The sequence below is a fragment of the Hemitrygon akajei genome, chromosome 11 (assembly GCF_048418815.1).
Source record: "Hemitrygon akajei chromosome 11, sHemAka1.3, whole genome shotgun sequence".
NCBI classification, from domain to species: Eukaryota; Metazoa; Chordata; class Chondrichthyes; order Myliobatiformes; family Dasyatidae; genus Hemitrygon; species Hemitrygon akajei.
In genome coordinates this window covers 144,854,858-144,877,721 of record NC_133134.1, presented here as the reverse complement: position 1 = coordinate 144,877,721, position 22,864 = coordinate 144,854,858, and the positions used below count along the sequence as shown (strand labels likewise).

At 41.6% G+C, this 22,864-nt stretch overlaps 1 protein-coding gene across 1 annotated transcript in view; it reads right to left on the bottom strand.

Moving 5' to 3' along the window:
- tm9sf4 (transmembrane 9 superfamily protein member 4) overlaps positions 1 to 22,864 on the bottom strand; it is a 63,351-nt gene that overhangs the window by 31,497 nt on the left and 8,990 nt on the right. The window contains exons 2-6 of the mRNA XM_073061866.1: positions 9,343 to 9,456; positions 7,716 to 7,815; positions 7,019 to 7,187; positions 5,151 to 5,280; positions 4,251 to 4,374 (exon numbers count right to left, since the gene is read on the bottom strand). Of these exons, the coding sequence (XP_072917967.1) occupies positions 4,251 to 4,374; positions 5,151 to 5,280; positions 7,019 to 7,187; positions 7,716 to 7,815; positions 9,343 to 9,456 (637 nt within the window). The remainder of the gene's footprint in view (positions 1 to 4,250; positions 4,375 to 5,150; positions 5,281 to 7,018; positions 7,188 to 7,715; positions 7,816 to 9,342; positions 9,457 to 22,864) is intronic.

The following is a 22,864-nucleotide window of genomic DNA, read 5'->3' as shown; positions in this document are numbered from 1 at the left end:
AAAGCACAAGTCAGGAGATGGATACATGAAAGATTCCAACTCACTGAATATCCCTTGGAATACAGTTAAGTCAATCATTAAGAAGTAGTAAGAATATGGCACAACTGTAAAATCTGCCTAGAGCAGGCCATCCTCAAAAACTGAGTGACCATGCAAGAAGGGGACTAGTGAGGGAGGACACCAAGAGACCTATGACAACTCTGGAGGAGTTACAAGCTTTAATGGCTGAGATGGAGAGATTGCACGTACAACTGTTGCCTGGCTGCTTTCTGGAAGACTGGCAAAGAGAAAGCCACTGTTGGAAAAAAACCCCACATGAAATCACAACTAGAGTTTGCCAGAGGGCATGTGGAAGACTGAAGTCAGCTGAAAGAAGGTTCTATGGTCTGATGAAACCAAAATTGATCTTTTTGGCCATCAGGCTAAACGCTATGTTTGGCATAAGCCAAGCACCGCACACGTGGTGGCTGCATCATGCTGTCGGGATGCTTCACTACAGCAGGCCCTGGAAGGCTTGTGAAAGTAGAGGGTAAAATGAATGCAGCAAAACACAGGGAAATCCTAGAGGAAAAACAACAATGCAGTCTGCAAGAGAACTGTGACTTGGGAGAAGAATTGTTTTCCAGTAACATAATGACTCAAAACATAAAACCAAAGCTACACAGGAATGGCTTAAACACAAAGTTAATATCCTGGAGTGGCCAAGTCAGAGTCCAGACCTCAATCCAATTGAGAATTTGTGGCTAGTCTTGAAAAGGGCTGTTCACTCACAATCCCCATGCAATCTGACAGAGCTTGTTCAGTTTTGTAAAGAAGTATGGGGAAAAATTGCAGTGCCCAGATATGTAAAGCTGATAGAGACCTATCCAAACAGGCTTAAGTCTGTAATTGTTGCCAAACGTGCATCTACTAAATACTGACTTGAAGGGGATGATTACTTATGCAGTCTATAATTTTATTTTATATTTGTAATTAATTTAGATTATTTTGAGACCTGTTTTCACTTTAACACAAGTCTTTTTCTGTTGATCAGTGTCAAAAAAGCCAAATGAAATCCAATGTGATTCAATGTTGCAAAACAATTAAAACATGAAAACTTCTAAGGCAGGTGATTACTTTCTTATAAGCACTGTATACCAAGATGCAGTGAAAAGCATGTCTTACACATTGTTCAAATCATTATACAGTGCATTGAGTTGGAATAAGGTAAAACAAAAAGAATGCAGAATAAAGTGTAAATGTTATGAAAAAAGTGCAGCACAGGAAACAATTAAGTGCAAGATCATAACAAGGTGAACTGTGAGGCCAATCTTATCGTACAAGATGTCCATTAATTGTTTGATAACAGCAGGATAGAAGCTGTCTTTGAGCATGGTGGTACCTGCTTTCAAGCTTTTGCATCTTCTGTCTGATTTGGGGGGTGGGAGCGGGGGGAACAGAGAATGTCTGAGATGGGTGGAGTTATTGACTATGCTGGCTGCTTTACTGAGGCAGCGAGAAGAATAAACACAGGCCATTTCCAGTGATGCACTGAGCTGATCTTCCACTACCTTCAATGGGATGCTACTACCGAACACATCTTTACCTCTCCCACCACTGTCCACTTTCCACAAGGATTACTCTTCCCATGATTCCACTCACATGATCAGGCCCCTCTTGGAGTTTTGGTCACCTCACTAAAGGAAGGATGTGGAAACTATAGAAGGGTTGCGGAGAAGATTTACAAGGATGTTGCCTGGATTGGGGAGCATGCCCTTATGAGAACAGGTTGAGTGAACTCGGTCTTTTCTCCTTGAAGTGGCGGAGGATGAGAGGTGACCTGATAGAGGTGTATAAGATGATGAGAGGCATTGATTGTGTAGATGGTCAAGGCTTTTTCCCCAGGACTGAAATGACTTAACATGAGAGGGCACAGTTTTAAGGTGCTTGGAAGTAGGTACAGGAGATGTCAGGGGAAAGTTTATATTTTATGCAGAGTGGTGAGTGCGTGGAATGGGCTGCTGGCGATGGTGGTGGAGGCGGATACAATAGGGTCTTTTAAGAGACTCCTGGATAGGTACATGGAACTTAGAAAAATAGAGGGCTATGAGTAACCTTAGTTAATTTCTAAAGTAAGTACATGTTCGGCACAGCACTGTGGGCTGAAGCGCCTGAATTGTGCTGTAGGCTTTCTATGATTCCCTTGTCCATTTGTCCCACTCCGCTCCACTCCTCTCCTCCTGGCAGCTCATTCACCTTCATTCAGGGCCCCTAACAGTGCATCCAGGACACCCCCTGCTATTGGGGTCGCCTACTGTACCCAGTGCTCCCAACGTGTCTTCCTCTACAATGATGAGAGCCAACATAGATTGAAGGAGCACTTTGTCAAGCACCTTCACTCCATCTGCAAAAAGCAGGATGGCCTGGTGGCCAACCTTTTTAATTCCAATCCCAATTCCAACATGTTGGCCCAAGGCCTCCTTTACTGCCAAGATGAGGCCACTCTCAGGTTGGAGGAGGAACACCTCATATTCCATCTGGGTAGACTCCAATCTGATGGCATGAACGTCAATTTCTCTTTTGGTAATTTTACCCCTTTCCCCATTTTCTTACATTCCCTACTCTGGCTCCCCTCCCACCTCTCCTCTATCAGCTACCCCATCTCCCCCCACCCCTCCACCTCGGTGCACTCCTGTTTCCCTTTCTCCTATCATATTCCTTCTTCTCCAGCCCTTACCTTTTACACCCATCACCTCCCTGCTTCTTTCTTTGTCCTTTCCTTCTCCACCCATTTGGCTTCACCTATCACCTACTAACTTGTTCTTTTTCTCCTCTTCCACGTTCTTATAATGGCTTCTTCCCACTTGCTTTCCAGTCCTGATATAGGATCTCAGCTCAAAACATTTACTTTTTCTTTATTTCCATAGATGCTGCCTGACCTGCTGAGTTCTTCCAACACAAAAATGGGTAAAAACTTGATGGGGATATGCCGAATTTATTTAGCCTCCTGAGGAAACAGGAGTTGATGAGCTTGCTTGGCTATGACATCAGCACGGTTGGACCAGGACAGACTATTAGTGATGTTCACATCCAGTACTTAGACATTATACTGAAATTGAAGTCGTAATCTGTGTTTACACTATGGTCTCCTTCGATCTGTGAAAATAAAGTGCAGATTGACTGACTACAAAACATCTCTATTTAATCATGCTGAGCTGCTAGCTAGCTGCATGACACTCAAATTCTCTACTCCAACTTCTGTGTTTAGTTTCCTTCAATCTTTCAACACATTTTGACAATTTCAGATACAAACCATTGCCTTTACATTTCAAGGCAATTTCAGACTAACACTGATTTTTCCTGTACACCCTTATCCCTGATATTAATATTTGCTAGCCTTTACCACTCTTTCAGCCAGTAGCAGCAAAACTAGTTTAATTCAATTTGTAGCTCTTCTTCCATCACTTACCTTCCCTTTTGTTCTAATTGCCCCTTACTATTTTCTCTGCAATTTAAAGCTTACTTCCAACCTTCCCTATCCTCATGCAAGTTTGAGAGTCCAAAACATTAAATCCATTTCCCTCTCTCTGCAAGGTACAGTTTAATCTGCAGAGTGTTTTTGTATTTCCAGCATCTACAGTATTTTGCTTTAGGGAAAGCAATTACATATTTTAAATGGAAGACTGCAGAGCAACTGAATGACTTGAAATAAGAAACAAACATAAACACACATTTTATTCCTTAATAAAAGTCAATGGTCCAAAACAGAATTCTGTGCCCCAAACATAGATGTTACCTGACCAGATGTACATCTGGAGGATTGTTATTCTAGATTATTTCCACATTATTTATAACTGAACCTGTGCAAAGGTCTGAAAATACCTATAAATCAACAAGCATACGAATAGTTGGACAAGCCAACCTGCTAGCTTCCTTCAAAAGTCCAGCACCCTTCACATTAACAATAAATCAATAAGGCTAAGTCAATATAACAAAGGAATCAAATTGCTTAATCAAAGTTCAATAGCATTCAATAGTATTCAGTAAATTGAAAATGGAATGAAGCTAGACTACATTACTAAATGTAGAAGATAAAAATATTTTTCTAAGCAGTTTACTGGTATTTATAGATATTGAACAGCTACAAAATAGAACAGTTTTGACAATGCAAATTTCAGTTTTTCTTTTACATACGTTTTCATTTACCTTGCAGCTGTTTATTTGCTACATGCTAATACACTCATATCATATTCAAAAGATAATGCCTTTACCTTCATATTTTACACTTTGTGGTATAACTTCAAAGCGCACAACTCTATATGTAGGTTCTTGGTCTTTTTCTATTTCTTCTTTGTGGTAATAGATAATGAAAGAGAGATGGTTGTGGAGATAGAACTGAAAAATAGATAGATAGATAGATAGATAGATAGATAGATAGATACTTTATTCATCCCCATGGGGAAATTCAACTTTTTTTCCAATGTCCCATACACTTGTTGTAGCAAAACTAATTACATACAATACTTAACTCAGTAAAAAATATGATATGCATCTAAATCACTATCTCAAAAAGCATTAATAATAGCTTTTAAAAAGTTCTTAAGTCCTGGCGGTAGAATTGTAAAGCCTAATGGCATTGGGGAGTATTGACCTCTTCATCCTGTCTGAGGAGCATTGCATCGATAGTAACCTGTCGCTGAAACTGCTTCTCTGTCTCTGGATGGTGCTATGTAGAGGATGTTCAGAGTTATCCATAATTGACCGTAGCCTACTCAGCGCCCTTCGCTCAGCTACCGATGTTAAACTCTCCAGTACTTTGCCCACGACAGAGCCCGCCTTCCTTACCAGCTTATTAAGACGTGAGGCGTCCCTCTTCTTAATGCTTCCTCCCCAACACGCCACCACAAAGAAGAGGGCGCTCTCCACAACTGACCTATAGAACATCTTCAGCATCTCACTACAGACATTGACATTAAGTCAGCATTTAAGCAGACAAGTTATGATGTAATATAAATACACCCTCTACTCACTGTATTGACCAAAACTGAATAATTTAAGTTAATTTTAAAACATTTTTATCATCTAGGACCAAACAAATAGCTATATCAGTGATGTGTTATTTATTTTCCTCCAGATGCCTACTACTAAAAATTCCAAGCAGTAAAGTTTACCTTATTGTTGTCAATAAATCCTAGTCTGTAACCATGTTCAAACTGCACTTCTTTTTCTTTCTTTTTGTCATTGTCTTCAGAACTTGGGTAAAATTCTAATCGTGTTGCAACAGGCAAGTTATCTGCAATCCTATAAACAATTATAATTCATATATTGAGAAAAGGAATGCGTCATGCATTAGGTCATACAAATTATAGCTTTAACAGTCATGTGTAACAAAGTAGCAAAAGAGTTTCAACTTTCTCCTTATGCTTCCAATCATAATCTTGTATCTACCATCACTAATAATTCCTGCTTTCAAAATAATTCCAAGTAAAGCAGGCAATAGTGAAATAACTCATTAGAAATGTTAAACTTGCTTCTCTCCACAGATTATGCATTTCCCCCATTTATTTCAGGTTTCATCTATTTGCAGATTTTGCTTTCAGATCATTGTTTAAAAAATAATCCGATCTTCTTCTCATCTTCTTAGATGCTATGTAATGCCTCAATAATTGTAACCTCACACTTATGATACGATTCTAGTGATTTGAGCTAGATTATAATAGCAGTGTTGTTTATCCAACATTTGGAGTTTGAAAAAAAGCTACAGCTTCTGGCTATAAAATATACCCTAAAGTGCCAGTTTCAAGTATTTCAAAGCCATAAGAAATAATACAGCTGGTGTAAAACTTCTCTATTCTTATTTTAACAATATGAGAAATCCCAATCTTAGAGGAACCATAGTAATGTTTTCCAGAGTTTTTATTTTCTCCTATTCCTCCCTACCCCGAAACTTGATATTCCATGGATATTATTACACATTTGAGTACTTACACCTATATTAGTTTGATGCTATTGTAAAAAGAACCTTTGTGCCCATTGTGAAAGTTCATCCATTACACATTGTCCATTGTTTCATTTTAAGCATTTTCTTAGTAATTACCAATGATTTTAATTTGTACTTGAAAACCCAAAATTAGACACAAATCATCCATAATTATTCTATTAAAATGTAAGTTCCATTATAAAAGTTCCATCAGCTAAGCTCAAAATTCATTCCATAATAAACACATTTTACAGTTAAAATCATTTTGGCCTGTGCGAGCCTGCTGTGCAAAATAGGTTGTCATGTTTCCCAGCACTGTTTTGGCTGTGAATACGAGTCTGCTTAATTAGAACCACCTGCATGAAGGGTAAGACAAGCTAAATTACTATCCAATACCTATTATCAGACTCTGATTCTGTTCACACTTGTCACCTTGCCATATTTTAACAAGAATCAGAAGTTCAATGAAACAAGTACATCCCATGACTTAAGACTGTGGAGGCAGAGTACAATTTATGAATTGGGAAAATAACGGGCCTCTTGCTGTTGAAGTCTTTTAATTCTGCTTTTATTAGAGCATATTTGATGGCCAAATTGCTGATCCTATATCTTATGGTTGTAATGCACAAACACATTGTCACATCAGCTCCAGCATATAGACAATTTAAATAGAAAAACTTAGAAAGGTATTATCTACTAAAGCAGCAATTTATACAGCTATATAGGCCTGAAGATATCTAGTTCAATTTCAATTTGCTGAAGACTTCCAAGTTCAATTTCAGTTTGTGCTGGTTATCGAATCTTAATCAGGGAAGGAATGCAGGCATCACAGTTTCAGCATTTCCCTCCTACCAACAATATAAACATGCATAAACTGGCCTAAATGAAATCTGTCAGCTCCAAAGCTGCATTGTGGAATAATTGCCTGCCATTTGGAACATAACAGCATGTAACAAGGTTCACTTATGAATGCAGCAGCAATAAAATGGCTTAAAAAAATTATCAACATATAGAATGCACAAGACCGATGTGCAATAAGAAAAGAATATTTCGACGTACAGATGGACATAATATTCTTCCCGTATCCTTTCTACGACCAGTTTACTTTCGGCTATTCTAAACTTGACAGGTTTGTTTGGCTTGTCACAGAGCACTTCACATTTCTTTTCAATGTTCATATGCAGGTCATATGGTGTATTCACAATCCGATCACCCCTTAACACCTCACCTGTTTAATGAGAAATGCAAGAAGTTATTTCTTTTTGAGATTCCACTTTGTTATTTTTTGTATGTTTAATATTACTAATAATCGCAAAGTGAATAGAACAATAAAACAATTTCAGCATTGCTATGGTAGTATACTTCTATTAATGAAAAAACATTAAGTGGTGTTTAAATTCTATATTCTTCACCATGACAACAGTTGAAACATACTAGAACAAAAATTAATAGTTTTTTTTGCTGATTCAGAGGTCACTGATGATCAAAGAAAGAAAGAAAGATGATCAAAATCAAGCTTACAAGCAGATTTTTAAGAACTGAATTAACATGAACAATAATGAGTGGCCGTTACCTTTAATATTTGTTATTAAAATAATTTCCAACCCTCATCTGAGAAATCCAACACTGAAAGAACAGGGCATAGAAAGAACACATGGCCAGATAACTAATGCTACAATGGTAAAACTATAACTTCTCTGGAAGAGTTCAAAATACTAAGTTAGTATTATAGCATCCGCAGATCAATTAAACTTACCAAGATTTTCTGCCTTGTATTCAATTTTTTCAGGCCGACAGAAAGGGAGGGAATAGTATTCATATGGGAGCTGTGTCCGTGAGCTAGTCAATTTCACAGCCTGAAATTTACATATTAAAAGCTCAAGATTTTTCTATTACAACAAGCAAGATAATGCAAGATCACGTACTCTGGTGAAACTACCATGCATCGATGATTAATAAGACAACACAGAACAAAAAGATCAGATGAACTGTTATACCAAGTATATGTACAGATATTTGGTCCACATAATGATAATCTCAATGGCTCATCAGTTTTTGGAATTAACCATCACAACCTTGATGCTCCATGATTAAACATCATTTAAATCTTTTCTCCCCCATTTTCTTGGCAACTTTTGCTACTTCCTTTATGTCCAAGATGTCCTTTAACATCTGCCAGACGATGCTGAGGATGTTCTACAAGTCTGTGGTGGCCAGTGCTATCATATTTGCTGTTGTGTGCTGGGTCAGCAGGCTGAGGGTGGCAGACACCAACAGAGTCAACAAACTCATTCGTAAGGCCAGTGATGTTGTGGGGGTGGAACTGGACTCTCTGACGGTGGCGTCTGAAAAGAGAATGCTGTCCAAGTTGCATGCCATCTTGGACAATGTCTCCCATCCACTCCATAATGTACTGGTTAGGCATAGGAGTACATTCAGCCAGAGACTCATTCCACTGAGATGTAACACTGAGTGTCATAGGAAGTCATTCCTGCCTGTGGTCATCAAACTTTACAACTCCTCCCTTGGAGTGCCAGACACCCTGAGCTAATAGGCTGGTCCTGGACTTATTTCCACTTGGCATAATTTACCTATTATTATTTAATTATTTATGGTTTTATATTGCTATATTTCTACACTATTCTTGGTTGGTGCGACTGTAACGAAACCCAATTTCCCTCAGGATCAATAAAGTATGCCTGTCTGTCTGTCTGTCTTCACTAACCTACTTTTGTGTGGTCCTTTCATTGACCCCCCCCCCCCCCCCATTGTTGCATGTATTGACGTGCAATGCATTAGCTCAATTACTGGTTTTCACACACTCAGATTTTTTAAAAACTATTCGCAGAGTACTGAATTTTTTTAAGTGCCTCTAACAGTGCCAGGCCTATTGATGTGAACTGATGTGATAGCACTTGCTTAGTTAGTTTGTTTTCTAGTTCTTGGAATTCTAATATTCTATTCCATTTTTATAAAGATTCTTCAAATTAATTTTTCGATTTTAAGGTTACAGATAATGTTCTTCAAACAAAACAATAAACAGGATAATCAAATTAAAAAGTTGCACAAGATCGCAATTCAGCTAGAGGGAAATGCATATCAGAGGAGCAAATGACATTTTCTGCAAAGGCTCCTGTCTGAAGAAATACAAGGCTATCAAGAAGCCACATTAATAAAGATGTTGTATGTTGTATTGAACACCTCAGATCAAGAGAAATCCTCAATATTTTTAAATTCCAACAGTCATTAAATCATACAGCCACACTGCTTTTGTAAAGGCAGTTTCTCATCTCCAGATAACTTAATATGGACCATAAATGTTGGCCTTACTAATAATATCAACATCATAAGAGTGAATGATAAATTATACCATATATATTTACCTTAATTTCCACAGGATGATTATGATGAAAGTCAATTGGTGCTACACCTGGCACATAAAAAGAAGATGAAGTATGCAGGTCTAGGAGAAGCATCAATGGCCAGATTGATATTGCCTGAATAAAAAAGGATTAAAACTGGTTACAGAATATCTACATATCCTTACCAAAATTAAAAGTTAACATTTCTAGACAATTAAATAAAAATATGAAAATGTTTGATAAAGAAAACCAAAATGAATTATAATTGTGATAAGCATCCTGTAATACAGAAACTGCTGCATGAGTTGGGGTCCAAATGCAAGGTGGTACAATTGGACAACAGTCAGCACAGCTCCCTCACAGCTCCAGAATCCCAGATTTGATCCTGAATTTGAGGTTCTCCATATAGAATTTGCATGTTCTTTCCAAATGCCAAAGATATGCTGGTTGGTAGGTAAATTAGTTTCTGCAAAATGCGAAAACAATTAGCAGCAGGAGAACTGTTTCACGTGGAAGTGGAGAATGGTGGGGTTTGTATAGTGAGGTACTTCGTGGTCAGTACAGATACTGTGCTGTACTTCTCCGACTGTCTCTTTTCTTAATAGTCCATCCAGTAAGCTATCTCTCCTTCCATTTCCATCCCTAATCCTGCAGATAGAAACGCAAAGGGACAATAGGGCAGGCACACAGTTAGACAAGCTTTAAAAGGATGCCAGAGTGAGGCCAAACACAAACTAAAAGAAATGCACCTCATATTTAACCCGGATAGACTACAACCCAAAAAAGTACAAACACTGAATTTTGTAACTTCAGGCAACCTGAACTCCCAGTGCACTTTTCATCTGTTTCCCCTCCAACCCACCACAGTCAGTTTTATTTCTCACCCACCCACACAACAGATTCCTCCCTTATTTTGATCTACATTCCTTTATTTTTCAAATTCTATACAAACAATCTCGTTTCCACATTACCTTCAGCCTGTCTCTACCTACAACCACAACTTTTTCTCTCCCCACCTGCTCTTTCCTCCTCTCCCCACTCATTCACTTTCAAAACCTGTTTCTACCCATCACTCACCTTCCACTCTCTCCCATCTCAACCCTTCCCAGCTCCATCTCCTTCCTCACCTGGTACCATCTGCCAGGTAAGGCACTGCCTCATACCTGCCTCTCAACTCTATATTGGCCATCTCTTCTGCGGATCTTGATTCAAAACATTGACTGGCCCTTTGCCTTCACTGAGCTGCTTGACCTACTGAGTTCCTCCAGCATTTGTGGTTTTTCTTGGCTGAAGGTTTCGAGGGATATGGGTCAAACACAAGCAAACGGGGCTAGCTTAGGTAGGCACCTTGGTCAGCATGGACGAGTTTGGCAAAGAGCTTGTTTCCATGCTATACAAGCATGAGAACTATAATAAAATTTTGGCACACTTGGAAATCAATGATGATCTGCAGTTAATTCTGCTACAATAAAGAATAAACTCTATTCCCCAATCACAGTATTAATAAATATTTTTAGCCACTCAAAATAAATATGTGGAACAACTCTAATAAAGAACTTGCCAATGCAGCATCAGTTTCAAAGCACTTAAGAGAAAGAATCTACTTCTCAAAGCTCTCGGAGAGACTCTAGTGGTACAAATCATGTACTGCAAAGTAGTGCTAATAACTCCCAGTCAAAATTCTCCAAATGACTTTGTGTTATAATTTTACAATTACACTCAATTCCAAGTACCGGCTTAGTAAGAAATGTCCACAAGAGGAAACAGTGCAAGAATATTCTTTAGTCTCCTTTGAAACTACTGTAAAATTCCAATTCATGGGTATTCCTGGCCTGTTGTTGTAACGGTATCCAGAGAAGCATCAAACATTTCAAGTCTCTACTTAGGATCATATGTAAACACTGTTCTACAGTTTTAACACCATTTCCACTGAGCACACTAATGAACACCGCATTAACCTATATCAGTGCAAGAAACTGCAGAGTTGTGCACACAGCTCAGTGTATCACAGAAACTACCCAACACGAAAGATCCCAACCAGACTGTACATGCTTTTCATCCCTTCCATTCAGGAAGAAGATACAAAGGCCTGAAAAGCATTTACCAGCAGGCTCAAGGACAGCTTTTATCCTGCTGTTAAGAGACTACTGAATGCTACTCTAGGACAATAAAATGGACTTTTGATCTTAATCTACCTCATTGCGACCTTGCACCTTTCTGTCTACTTGCCCTACACCTTACCTGTACAGAAACTCCATTCTGCACGCTTACTGTTTTATTTTGTACTATCACAATGCACCACTGTAATGAATTTATCTGTATGCAAAAAAGTTTTTAATCTTACCTTGGTATACGTGACAATAATAAATCAATTTAATTTACAGAAATAGCATAACAGCAAGGTAATGTTGATGCACAGAAAATGTAGCAAAGACAAACACAAATATAAACAAGAGATTACATTGACAGTTTATTACAATATGCTCCCTTCAATTCAAAACTACCTAATGCAACTGGGGTAAAATATTATTCTCTCCTTTGAGATGTGATTGACATTTGTGCAGCCAAAACCAATTCCAATGAAATGAAACCTGTTTGGTAATATTAAACTGAAAGGATAATTCCTGCCATAATAAAGTCCTAAAATAATTTACTACTGTTTACTATTCACAATATCCTTCTATGCTGTCCACTTATTGAACTGAGTGCCACTTCATTTTCTTCCCCCCTCGCCCGTCAGATTTCTGAATGGTCCATGAACACTTCCTCATTATTCCTTTACTTTGCATTATTTATTTGTTTTTGTAATTTATAGATCATCTCTTTACACTACTGCTGCTGCAAAACAATAAATTTGCTGTGAAAATTGTTTTGTAGCAGTAGAGTGCAAAGAGATAACCAGATTCTAAATAATAAAGGCACTACTTCCTTCATTTCCTAATTTGTTTTTTTTTTGTAGTTTTTTTAAATTTAAGTTCATCATCAAACAAACATTTCCATAAGATGTATTTCAGACATTGTACATATATATCATATAATTATATATATCACAAATCTCCATATATTTATCTGGAGTATACACTTATAGAAAAGAGTGGAAAGGAAAAACAAGCAAAAGGAAGAACTATGTACAAGTAGGGAGTGACCTTTTTTTAAACAACAGATTCATTGATTTGTGAGAATAAAATCAGGCCTATGAGGCATTATGTACGGTAGTTAAACCATTTTTCCCAGTATGAATCAAATTGTTCCAGCTTATGATTAACAGATGCTGTTATCTTCTCCATTTTGTAAATGTCCATTGTAATTTCCATCCATGTATTTAAAGTTGGGCTCTCCTGTGATAACCATTTCCTAGTAAGAGTCTTTTTACCAGCTACCAACAGTATATTCATTAAATATTTATCTCTTTTCAACCATTCTTGAAGTATATATCCAAAATATATGGTCTTACTCTCCAAGGGTATTTCACATTTAAAGATGTCTTGTAGGGCATTGTGTATCCCCCTCCAATAGTTTTTGATAACAGGGCAGTCCCAAAAAATATGATAATGATTTGCATTTTGATTTCCACAATTTCTCCAGCAAACAGGGAGGTTACTATCATAATGGGATTTCTGAGAGGGTGTAATAAAATATCTTATCAAGTTTTTCCATCCAAACTCCCTCCATTTCTGTGAATTGGTACACTTCCATTGATATCTCCATATTGTTGTCCATTCTTCCTCAGATATAATTATCCCTCCTTCCTTCTCCCATTTTGTCTTAATGTATGAAGTCGAATGTGTTTTAAGATTTGACAACCCCTTATACATGCTTGAAATGATTCTACTACCATTATCTGAACTATATGCTTTTCTAAAGAGCTCTATCAAGCATGTATTTGCCTTGGTTACATTTTTAAGCGTCTTATTAACATATTGTCGGATCTGTAATTACCAATAAAAATCTTGTTTTTCTAATAAGTGTTTCTCTTTAAGCATTTCAAAACTGAACAGTGTTCCTTCTTTCATTATGTTGCAAAGAACTGTTATTCCTTTAGATAGATAGATAGATAGATAGATACTTTATTCATCCCCATGGGGAAATTCAACTTTTTTTTCCAATGTCCCATACACTTGTTGTAGCAAAACTAATTACATACAATACTTAACTCAGTAAAAAAAATATGATATGCATCTAAATCACTATCTCAAAAAGCATTAATAATAGCTTTTAAAAAGTTCTTAAGTCCTGGCGGTTGAATTGTAAAGCCTAATGGCATTGGGGAGTATTGACCTCTTCATCCTGTCTGAGGAGCATTGCATCGATAGTAACCTGTCGCTGAAACTGTTTCTCTGTCTCTGGATGGTGCTATGTAGAGGATGTTCAGAGTTTTCCATAATTGACCGTAGCCTACTCAGCACCCTTCGCTCAGCTACCGATGTTAAACTCTCCAGTACTTTGCCCACGACAGAGCCCGCCTTCCTTACCAGCTTATTAAGACGTGAGGCGTCCCTCTTCTTAATGCTTCCTCCCCAACACGCCACCACAAAGAAGAGGGCGCTCTCCACAACTGACCTATAGAACATCTTCAGCATCTCACTACAGACATTGAATGACGCCAACCTTCTAAGGAAGTACAGTCGACTAGCTGTCCAGTCCTTAAATCTAGCATCCAATTTATTTGGTGTAAAATTCGAGTCATATGCACACCATTTAAGAATTGCAATATCTCCCTCTAGATTATATTCTTTTATAGTAGTTCGCCATATTTTAAGAGTCAATTTCACCCATGAGTTATCAATAGTACTTATGTACCTTTGCAGGTTGTTATCAGCCAAAATTGCTTGTATGGGGATGGGAAGTACCCGCTCCTCAATGTTTTTCCATTGAGCGTCATATGATGGGTTGCACCAACATATCACAGCTCTCAACTGTGCTGCAAAATAATAATCTCTTAGAGAAGGTAGGCCCCATCCCCCCTTTTCCTTTGCTAATTGCAAAGTTTTGAGATGAACTCTAGGCCTTTTACCCTGCCAAATAAACCTTGATAGCATCTTGTTCCATTCATTGAATTGATTTTGATTAATCTCTATTGGTAGGGTCTGAAAGAGATATAACAGTCTGGGCAGTATATTCATTTTAATAGACTCAATCCTTGAACTGAGACTGAAAAAAGGAATCAGGTTCCATCTTGCCACATCTTCCTTTTTTTTATATAAAGGCTGATAATTACATTCTGATAATTTTGCCAAATCTTTTGGCATAATGATGCCCAAATATTTGAAAGACTCTGTTTGCCATGCCCAGGGGTATCGACTTTCAATTTCTCTTGGTGGGCTATAGTAATATGGAAGTAATTGGGTTTTATCTATGTTGATCTTGTATCCTGATAATTGACCATATTGTTCAAAGGACTGCATCAATTTAGGTAAAGAGTATGTTGGTTGCCCTAGATAGATCAAAATATCATCCGCATAACAAGCCAATTTATGCTCTGTCCCTTTAATAGTAATTCCCGATATCTTCATTTTGTCTGATGTATTGAGCTAATGGTTCCAGATATAACGCGAAGAGTAGTGGTGACCATGCACAACCCCGTCTCGTGCCCCTTTCTAGGGTAAGACTATTTGATAAATATCCATTGATTTTAATCCTAGCAGTAGGATTGTCATATAGTGTCTGTATAGTTTTAATAATTGTGTCTTGGAAACCAAATCTATGTAAAATTCTGTAAAGAAAATTCCAATTAACTGAATCAAATGCTTTTTCAGCGTCCACGCTTATCACTACTGCTTCAATTTTTTTTTGTATATGATCCATAATGTGAAGTGTCCTTCGTATATTGTCTCGTGTCTGGCGTTGTCGTATAAAACCTGTCTGATCGTTACGTATCAGTATGGGTAGAAACTCCTCTAATCGTTTGGCCATGATGGAGGTAAATAACCTATAATCTACATTAAGAACGGATATTGGTCTAAATGATCTGCATTCCATTTTATCCTAGCCTTCTTTCGGAATAGCTGAGATTATAGCTTCCTTCCAACTGGGTGGCATTTGTGCCTTTTTTAGAGCCCAGTTCAGTGTGGGGAGTAAAACAGGAATTAACTCATTTTTAAATTCTTTGTACCACTCTGCCGTATACCCATCTGATCCTGGTGACTTGCTTAATTTAAGCCTACTAATTGCAGCATTTAATTCAACTTCAGTTATGTCAGCAGTCATCATTCTATTTTGTTCTTCGCTTAAAGTGGGTAACTCTAGAGAATTCAAGAAGGTGTCAATTTGGGTTATGCTTCCCCCTGGAACTTTGGAATATAGAGTTTTGTAAAACACTTCAAAAGTTTCTTGAATTTCACTTAGCTTATTTTTTATCGTTTTCATTCTTAGGTCCCTAATTCTATGAATTGTATTTTCTGCTATCTTTTTTCTCAGTTTCCATGCCAGTATTTTCATAGATTTCGATCCAATTTCATAATGTCTCTGTTTCGTTTCTTAATTTGTGCAGATTGGGTATTCAAGCATCTTCAACGAGCAGTGTCTCATAAAGGCAGTTTCCATCTTTAAGGACCCCAACACCCAGGACATGCCCTCTTCCCATTAGTACCATCAGGAAGGAGGTGCAGAAGCCTGAAGGCATGTACTCAGTGAATCAGGAACAAGTTCTTCCTCTCTGCCAAGAGATTACCAAATTAACATTGAACCCATGAACACTACCTCAATTTTATTATTTATGTTTTTGCATTATTTTTAATTTAACTATTTAATATATACATACACACACACACACACACTGCAGAACTACCACAAGACTTCAAAGATGCATCAATCATGACCATCTACAAGAACAAGGGAGACAAGAGAGACTGCAACAATTACCGTGGCATCTCTCTTCTATCAGCTGTGGGAAAATGCCTCAAGAAGATCATTCTTAGATGCTTGGTGTCCAACATCAGTGACAATATCCTTCCAGAAAGCCAGTGTGGTTTTTGAACTGGCCGTAGTACAGTGGACATGATCCTCTCACTGAGGCAGCTCCAAGAGAAATGTGTTGAGCAGCAGAGAAGTCTCTATGTCACATTTGTTGATCTAACCAAAGCGTTTGACACTGTTGATAGAGATGCCCTGCGGAAACTCCTACCAAAATTTGGTTGCCCCCACGCCTAACCAACATCATCCGTCAGTTTCTCGAAGATATGGAAGGCCGCATCAACATGTGTGGTGAGTTGTCAGACTCAATTCCCATCAGCAACGGCGTAAAACAGGGTTGTGTTTTGATTCCTACTCTGTTTGGACTATTCTTCGCTGCTGTTCTTCAGGATGCCACATCAGACCTGAAGTCAGGGGTCTTCCTACAAACGAGGGCTGATGGCGGACTCCTCAACCTTGCAAAAACAAAAGTCAGGGACGTTGTGGCGCATGAGCTACAGTTTACAGTGAGCCACAGTGATAACTATGCACTGGTTGTCCACTCTCTCGAAGACTTACAAGAGATCACCAGTCGCTTTGTGCCACTGCAGCCAAAAGCTTTGGACGGACAATCAGCCTGAAAAAGATGGAAGTTTTGTACCAACCGGTTCCTGGCTCAAGCTACGAAGAACCAACTGTCCTCATTGATGACACTCGTCTCAATGCTGTCAACAGGTTTTGCTACCTGGGCAGCATAATAACATCCTCAGCTTCTCTGGATGTAGAGATTGAGTCAAGAACCAGAAAAGCCTGCTTTGCCTTTGGTCAGCTGAAAGATCGAGTTTGGTCACAGAACATCAGGTTGGCCACCAAGTGCAAGATATACAGGGCCACTGTAATATCAGTCTTGCTATACGGAAGTGAAACACGGTGCCCATATCAGAGTCACTTACGCCAGCTTGACCAACTGCAGCAGCGTCACCTACGTTCTCTGACAAAGAACTTGGCGTGACAAGGTCTCCAATACCGAGGCCCTCTCTCGAGCCGGAATGCCAGCAGTTTCAAGCTTGGTGATGTCAGCCCAACTGCACAGGGCAGGACATGTTGTCAGAATGCCTGACGGAAGACTGCCCAAGGACATCTTGTACAGCCAACTGTCCAGTGGTACCCAAAAACAAGGAGGCCAGCGACTATGGTACAAGAATGTTCTGCACAGGATCCTCAAGAAAGCTGACATTGCTCCATCAACGTGGCAGGATCTAGCTCAAGATCGCTCACAGTAGAGGGATGCCATCAGAAAAGGTTTGGACGCTGCTGAGAACAAGCTCATAGAGGCAACAGAGGAAAGGCACGGGAAGCGCCACAACAGAGCTTCTGCCCCTGCTGCCCCTCCAGGCCTCACCTGCCAAGTAAGTGGCAAGCAGGGCCTGTCAATGATTGGTCTGTACAGCCACTGCAGGACGCACATATCAAACCCCACTGACTGACTGAAAGGAACCATCATCATCCTATGGGATGGATAGCCAGATCATTCATACACACGCACAGTACTGGTACGTTAACAAATTTCATGACCTATGCCGGTGATATTAAACCTTATTCTGATTCTAAACAAAGGGGTCTAAGTGCACTTAAATCAAGAAATAAAATACTGAATTATAACTTGCATCTTAATTTACACACTGTTTTGTATAATTGGTTACTGCTTCAAACAAAAAAAATGTACTGTGCACTGGGGTCAACATTCTAAAACTGACAGCTCTTCAAAAGAATAAGCTATCCAAACAACCTAAGTCTTTCTAAGTTTCCACCAAATATTCCCTTCTAAACAGCAGTAACGTTGAAAAAAAATTGAACAGTAGCCTGATCTGGAATGGAAAAGAAAGCAATTCAACTTTATCTATCCATATCCAAGCAAATACATTTTTGACAGGTAGCTCATAGATTTTTTTTTGAGGACAAAATAATGGATAGTTTGATGAACAGTGTAAATTGTCTTGCTTGACTTGCAAAAGACAACATCAGATCAGATCATTCAATTCTTAGCAAAGTGGAAATACAAACGGACCAAAAATAAAAAGTTGCAGCATAATTCAATTAATTAAATTGAAAAACAAAAATGATTTTAAGATGTGCTGATAAAGATACATTACATATATGGTAACTTATGTCTAGATTTTTAAGTGGAAGGATGCAATATATAAGTCAATAGGCAAACATCAGCATAAATTACACAATCTATACCAATGACAGCAAACCTAATTACACAATTAAATACTTAAACATTGTACAGAAAAGATATTTAGCTGTCCAATACAGCCATAGGATGAAGGCCTTTTAAATATCAGTTTCAATGTCAAACATTCTTTCAGTGTACAATACAGAAAGATGTAGAAGCTTTGAAGAAGGCACATTAAAAGTTAATCAGAATATTGTGGCGACCCATTTCCTAGCACACTCGAACCGGCTCACAATTAGCCAGTGTGCAGGCACAAAGGCTAGGTCCGCAACAAAGGGAGAAAAGCCTGCAGGGTTTGCGAGTACGTGTCTCTTGGAACATCCGCGCCTGGGGAGGGCGGGATGAGGGAGGCTTTAAAGCAAGGCTGTGGAGTTCGAATAAAATTAACTTTGACTGCAGTTTATCGACTCCGTGTCATTAATTTAGCGCTGCGTGTAGCACACCGCTACAATTGGTGACCCCGACGGTCCAAATGATTTTTGGACCGGAGATGACCGACGCCGCATCTGTTCATGCAGTTTCGTTGAAACTGCCAAGCTTCTGGACGCTACGACCTCACCTATGGTCCCAGCAAGCAGAAGCCCAATTCCACGTTCGGCAGATAACCTCAGAGGACACCCGTTACTACTACGTGGTGAGCTCCCTCGACCAGGACACAGCGGCTCAGGTTGCGGAGTTCGTACAGTCTTCCCCGGCGGACGGCAAGTACACGGAATTCAAAGCCCTGCTCCTAAGGACTTTTGGACTCTCACGCCGCGAGCGAGCTGCCCGTTTACTGCACCTGGATGGCTTGGGAGACAGGCCTCCATCAGCTTTAATGAATGAGATGCTGTCTCTGGCCGACGGACACACACCCTGCCTCATGTTTGAGCAGGCATTCCTAGAGCAGCTGCCCGAGGACATACGCCTGCTGCTGTCCAACGCAGATTTCAGCGACCCCCGGAAGGTGGCAGCCCGGGCGGACTTGCTGTGGAACGCCAAGAAGGTAAGTGGGGCGTCCGTCGCACAGATCACCAGGCCACGCTCCCAGCAGCAAACCAGACCAGGCCTGGCCGCAGAGCCCGCTAACCCCAGAGGCAGGGGTAAGGAGACCAACAAACAATGGTGCTTCTACCACCAGCGGTGAGGCGCAGAAGCCCGCCGTTGTCGCCCGCCCTGCCAGTTCCCAGGTAACGCCAGGGCCAGCCACCGCTGATGGCTACGGCGGCTGGCCTTCAGGATAGCCTCCTGTATGATAGATAGATAGATAGATAGATACTTTATTCATCCCCATGGGGAAATTCAACTTTTTTCCAATGTCCCATACACTTGTTGTAGCAAAACTAATTACATACAATACTTAACTTAGTAAAAAAAATATGATATGCATCTAAATCACTATCTCAAAAAGCATTAATAATAGCTTTAAAAAGTTCTTAAGTCCTGGCAGTAGAATTGTAAAGCCTAATGGCATTGGGGAGTATTGACCTCTTCATCCTGTCTGAGGAGCATTGCATCGATAGTAACCTGTCGCTGAAACTGTTTCTCTGTCTCTGGATGGTGCTATGTAGAGGATGTTCAGAGTTATCCATAATTGACCGTAGCCTACTCAGCGCCCTTCGCTCAGCTACCGATGTTAAACTCTCCAGTACTTTGCCCACGACAGAGCCCGCCTTCCTTACCAGCTTATTAAGACGTGAGGCGTCCCTCTTCTTAATGCTTCCTCCCCAACACGCCACCACAAAGAAGAGGGCGCTCTCCACAACTGACCTATAGAACATCTTCAGCATCTCACTACAGACATTGAATGACGCCAACCTTCTTAGGAAGTACATTCGACTCTGTGCCTTCCTGCACAAGGCATCTGTGTTGGCAGTCCAGTCTAGCTTCTCGTCTAACTGTACTCCCAGATACTTGTAGGTCTTAACCTGCTCCACACATTCTCCATTAATGATCACTGGCTCCATATGAGGCCTAGATCTCCTAAAGTCCACCACCATCTCCTTGGTCTTGGTGATATTGAGACGCAGGTAGTTTGAGTTGCACCATATCACAAAGTCCTGTATCAGTTTCCTATACTCCTCCTCCTGTCCATTCCTGACACACCCCACTATGGCCGTGTCATCAGCGAACTTCTGCACATGGCAGGACTCTGAGTTATATTGGAAGTCTGATGTGTACAGGGTGAACAGGACCGGAGAGAGTACGGTTCCCTGCGGCGCCCCTGTGTGGGACCAGCGGTCGGGACGCTGTTTTTTGGTCGACACCGGTGCCGAGATCAGCGTCTTACCTCCGACGAGTTATGACATCCGCAACAGGGCACCGGGTCCCCCCCGAGGGCCGTGAACGGCAGCACAGTAAGCACCTATGGCACCCATCAGGTGCAGCTACAGTTCGGCTCCAGCCAGTTCACGTGGGACTTCACACTGGCCGCCGTAGCCCAACTGCTTCTGGGTGCGGATTTTTTGCAGTCTCACAGCCTACTGGTCGACCTGGCCAGGAAGAGGCTGGTCCACGCCAAGACCTTTCAGACGTTCTCCCTGGGTGCAGCCCAGTTGCCAGCCCCTCACCTCGGCTCCATCACGCTGTCCGACAACGTATTCACCAGGGTCCTGGCGGATTTCCCATAGGTTCTGGCACTGCAGTTCGCGGCAGCCATGCCCCGACACAGTGTACAGCACCACATCCCGACCCAGGGACCACCCCTCCACGCCCATGCTCGGCGGCTTCCCCCGGACAAGCTCCGACTGGCGAAGGAGGAGTTCAAGAGGATGGAGGAATTGGGGATCATCCGGCGGTCCGACAGCCCATGGGCCTCCCCCCTGCACATGGTGCCCAAAGCGACAGGGGGCTGGAGACCGTGCGGCGACTACCGCAGGCTGAACGAGGCTACCACACCGGACCGCTACCCTGTGCCGCACATTCAGGACTTTGCAGCAAACCTGCACGGCGCACGGATCTTCTCCAAGGTAGACCTCGTCCGAGGGTACCATCAAATCCCGATGCATCCGGACGACGTCCCCAAAACGGCTCTCATCACCCTGTTCGGCCTTTTCAAGTTCCTCCGCATGCCGTTCGGCCTGAAGAATGCCGCACAGACATTCCAGCGGTTAATGGGCGCGGTGGGACGCGACCTGGACTTCGCATTCATCTATTTGGACGACATCCTCATAGCCAGCAGCAGTCGTCAGGAGCATCTGTCCCACCTCCGTCAACTCTACGCCCGACTGAGTGAGTACGGTCTAACAATCAACCCAGCCAAATGCCAGTTCGGGCTCGACACTATTGACTTCCTGGGCCACAGGATTACTGCAGACGGGGCAACCCCTCTGCCCGCTAAGGTAGATGCGGTCCGCCATTTCCCCCGACCCACCACGATCAAAGGCCTTCAGGAATTCGTAGGTATGGTCAATTTCTACCACCACTTCCTCCCTTCAGCTGCCCGGATCATGCTGTTCGCCCTGCTGTCCGGTCCGGGCAAGGACATTACCTGGGACGAGGAGTCCGCCGCCGCTTTCATTCAAATGAAGGAAGCCTTGGCAAACGCCGCGATGCTAGTGCACCCCAGAATGGACGTCCCTACCGCCCTCACAGTGGACGCATCTAACACGGCAGTCGGTGGGGTACTGGAGCAGCTCATCACGGGCCGCTGGCAACCCCTGGCGTTTTTCAGCAAACACCTGCGGCCACCCGAGCTCAAATACAGTGCTTTCGACCGGGAACTGTTGGCACTATACCTGGCAATCCGGCATTTCAGGTACTTCTTAGAAGGTAGGCCCTTCACCGCGTTCACGGACCACAAACCGCTTACCTTTACGTTCATGAAGGTGTCCGATCCCTGGTCATCCTGCCAGCAGCGCCATCTGTCCTACATCTCTGAATACACGACGGACGTTCGGCACGTCTCGGGTAAGGACAATGTTGTGGCGGATGCGCTCTCTCGCCCTAACATTCACGCCCTTTCCCAAGGGGTAGACTTTGAGGTGCTGGCAGAGGCACAGCAGACAGATGAGGAGATCCCGAGTTACAGAACTGCATTCTCCGGTTTGCAGCTCCAGGACCTCCCCGTAGGCCCAGGTGAGAGGACCCTACTCTGTGACGTCGCCACCGGCCAGCCCCGTCCCGTCGTCCCGGCACCTTGGTGGCGACGTGTTTTCGACTCCATTCATAACTTGGCGCACCTCTCCATCCGCACTACCGTCCGGATGGTCTCCAGCAGGTTCGTTTGGCACGGACTCCGCAAGCAGGTCCGTGAATGGGCCAGAACGTGCATGCACTGCCAGACGGCCAAGGTGCAGCGGCACACCAAAGCTCCACCGCAGCAGTTCCACCCCACCCACCGGCGTTTCAACCACATTCATGTGGATATCGTGGGACCCCTGCCAGTATCGCGGCCTCCTGACTATCCTGGACCGGTTCACAAGATGGCCAGAG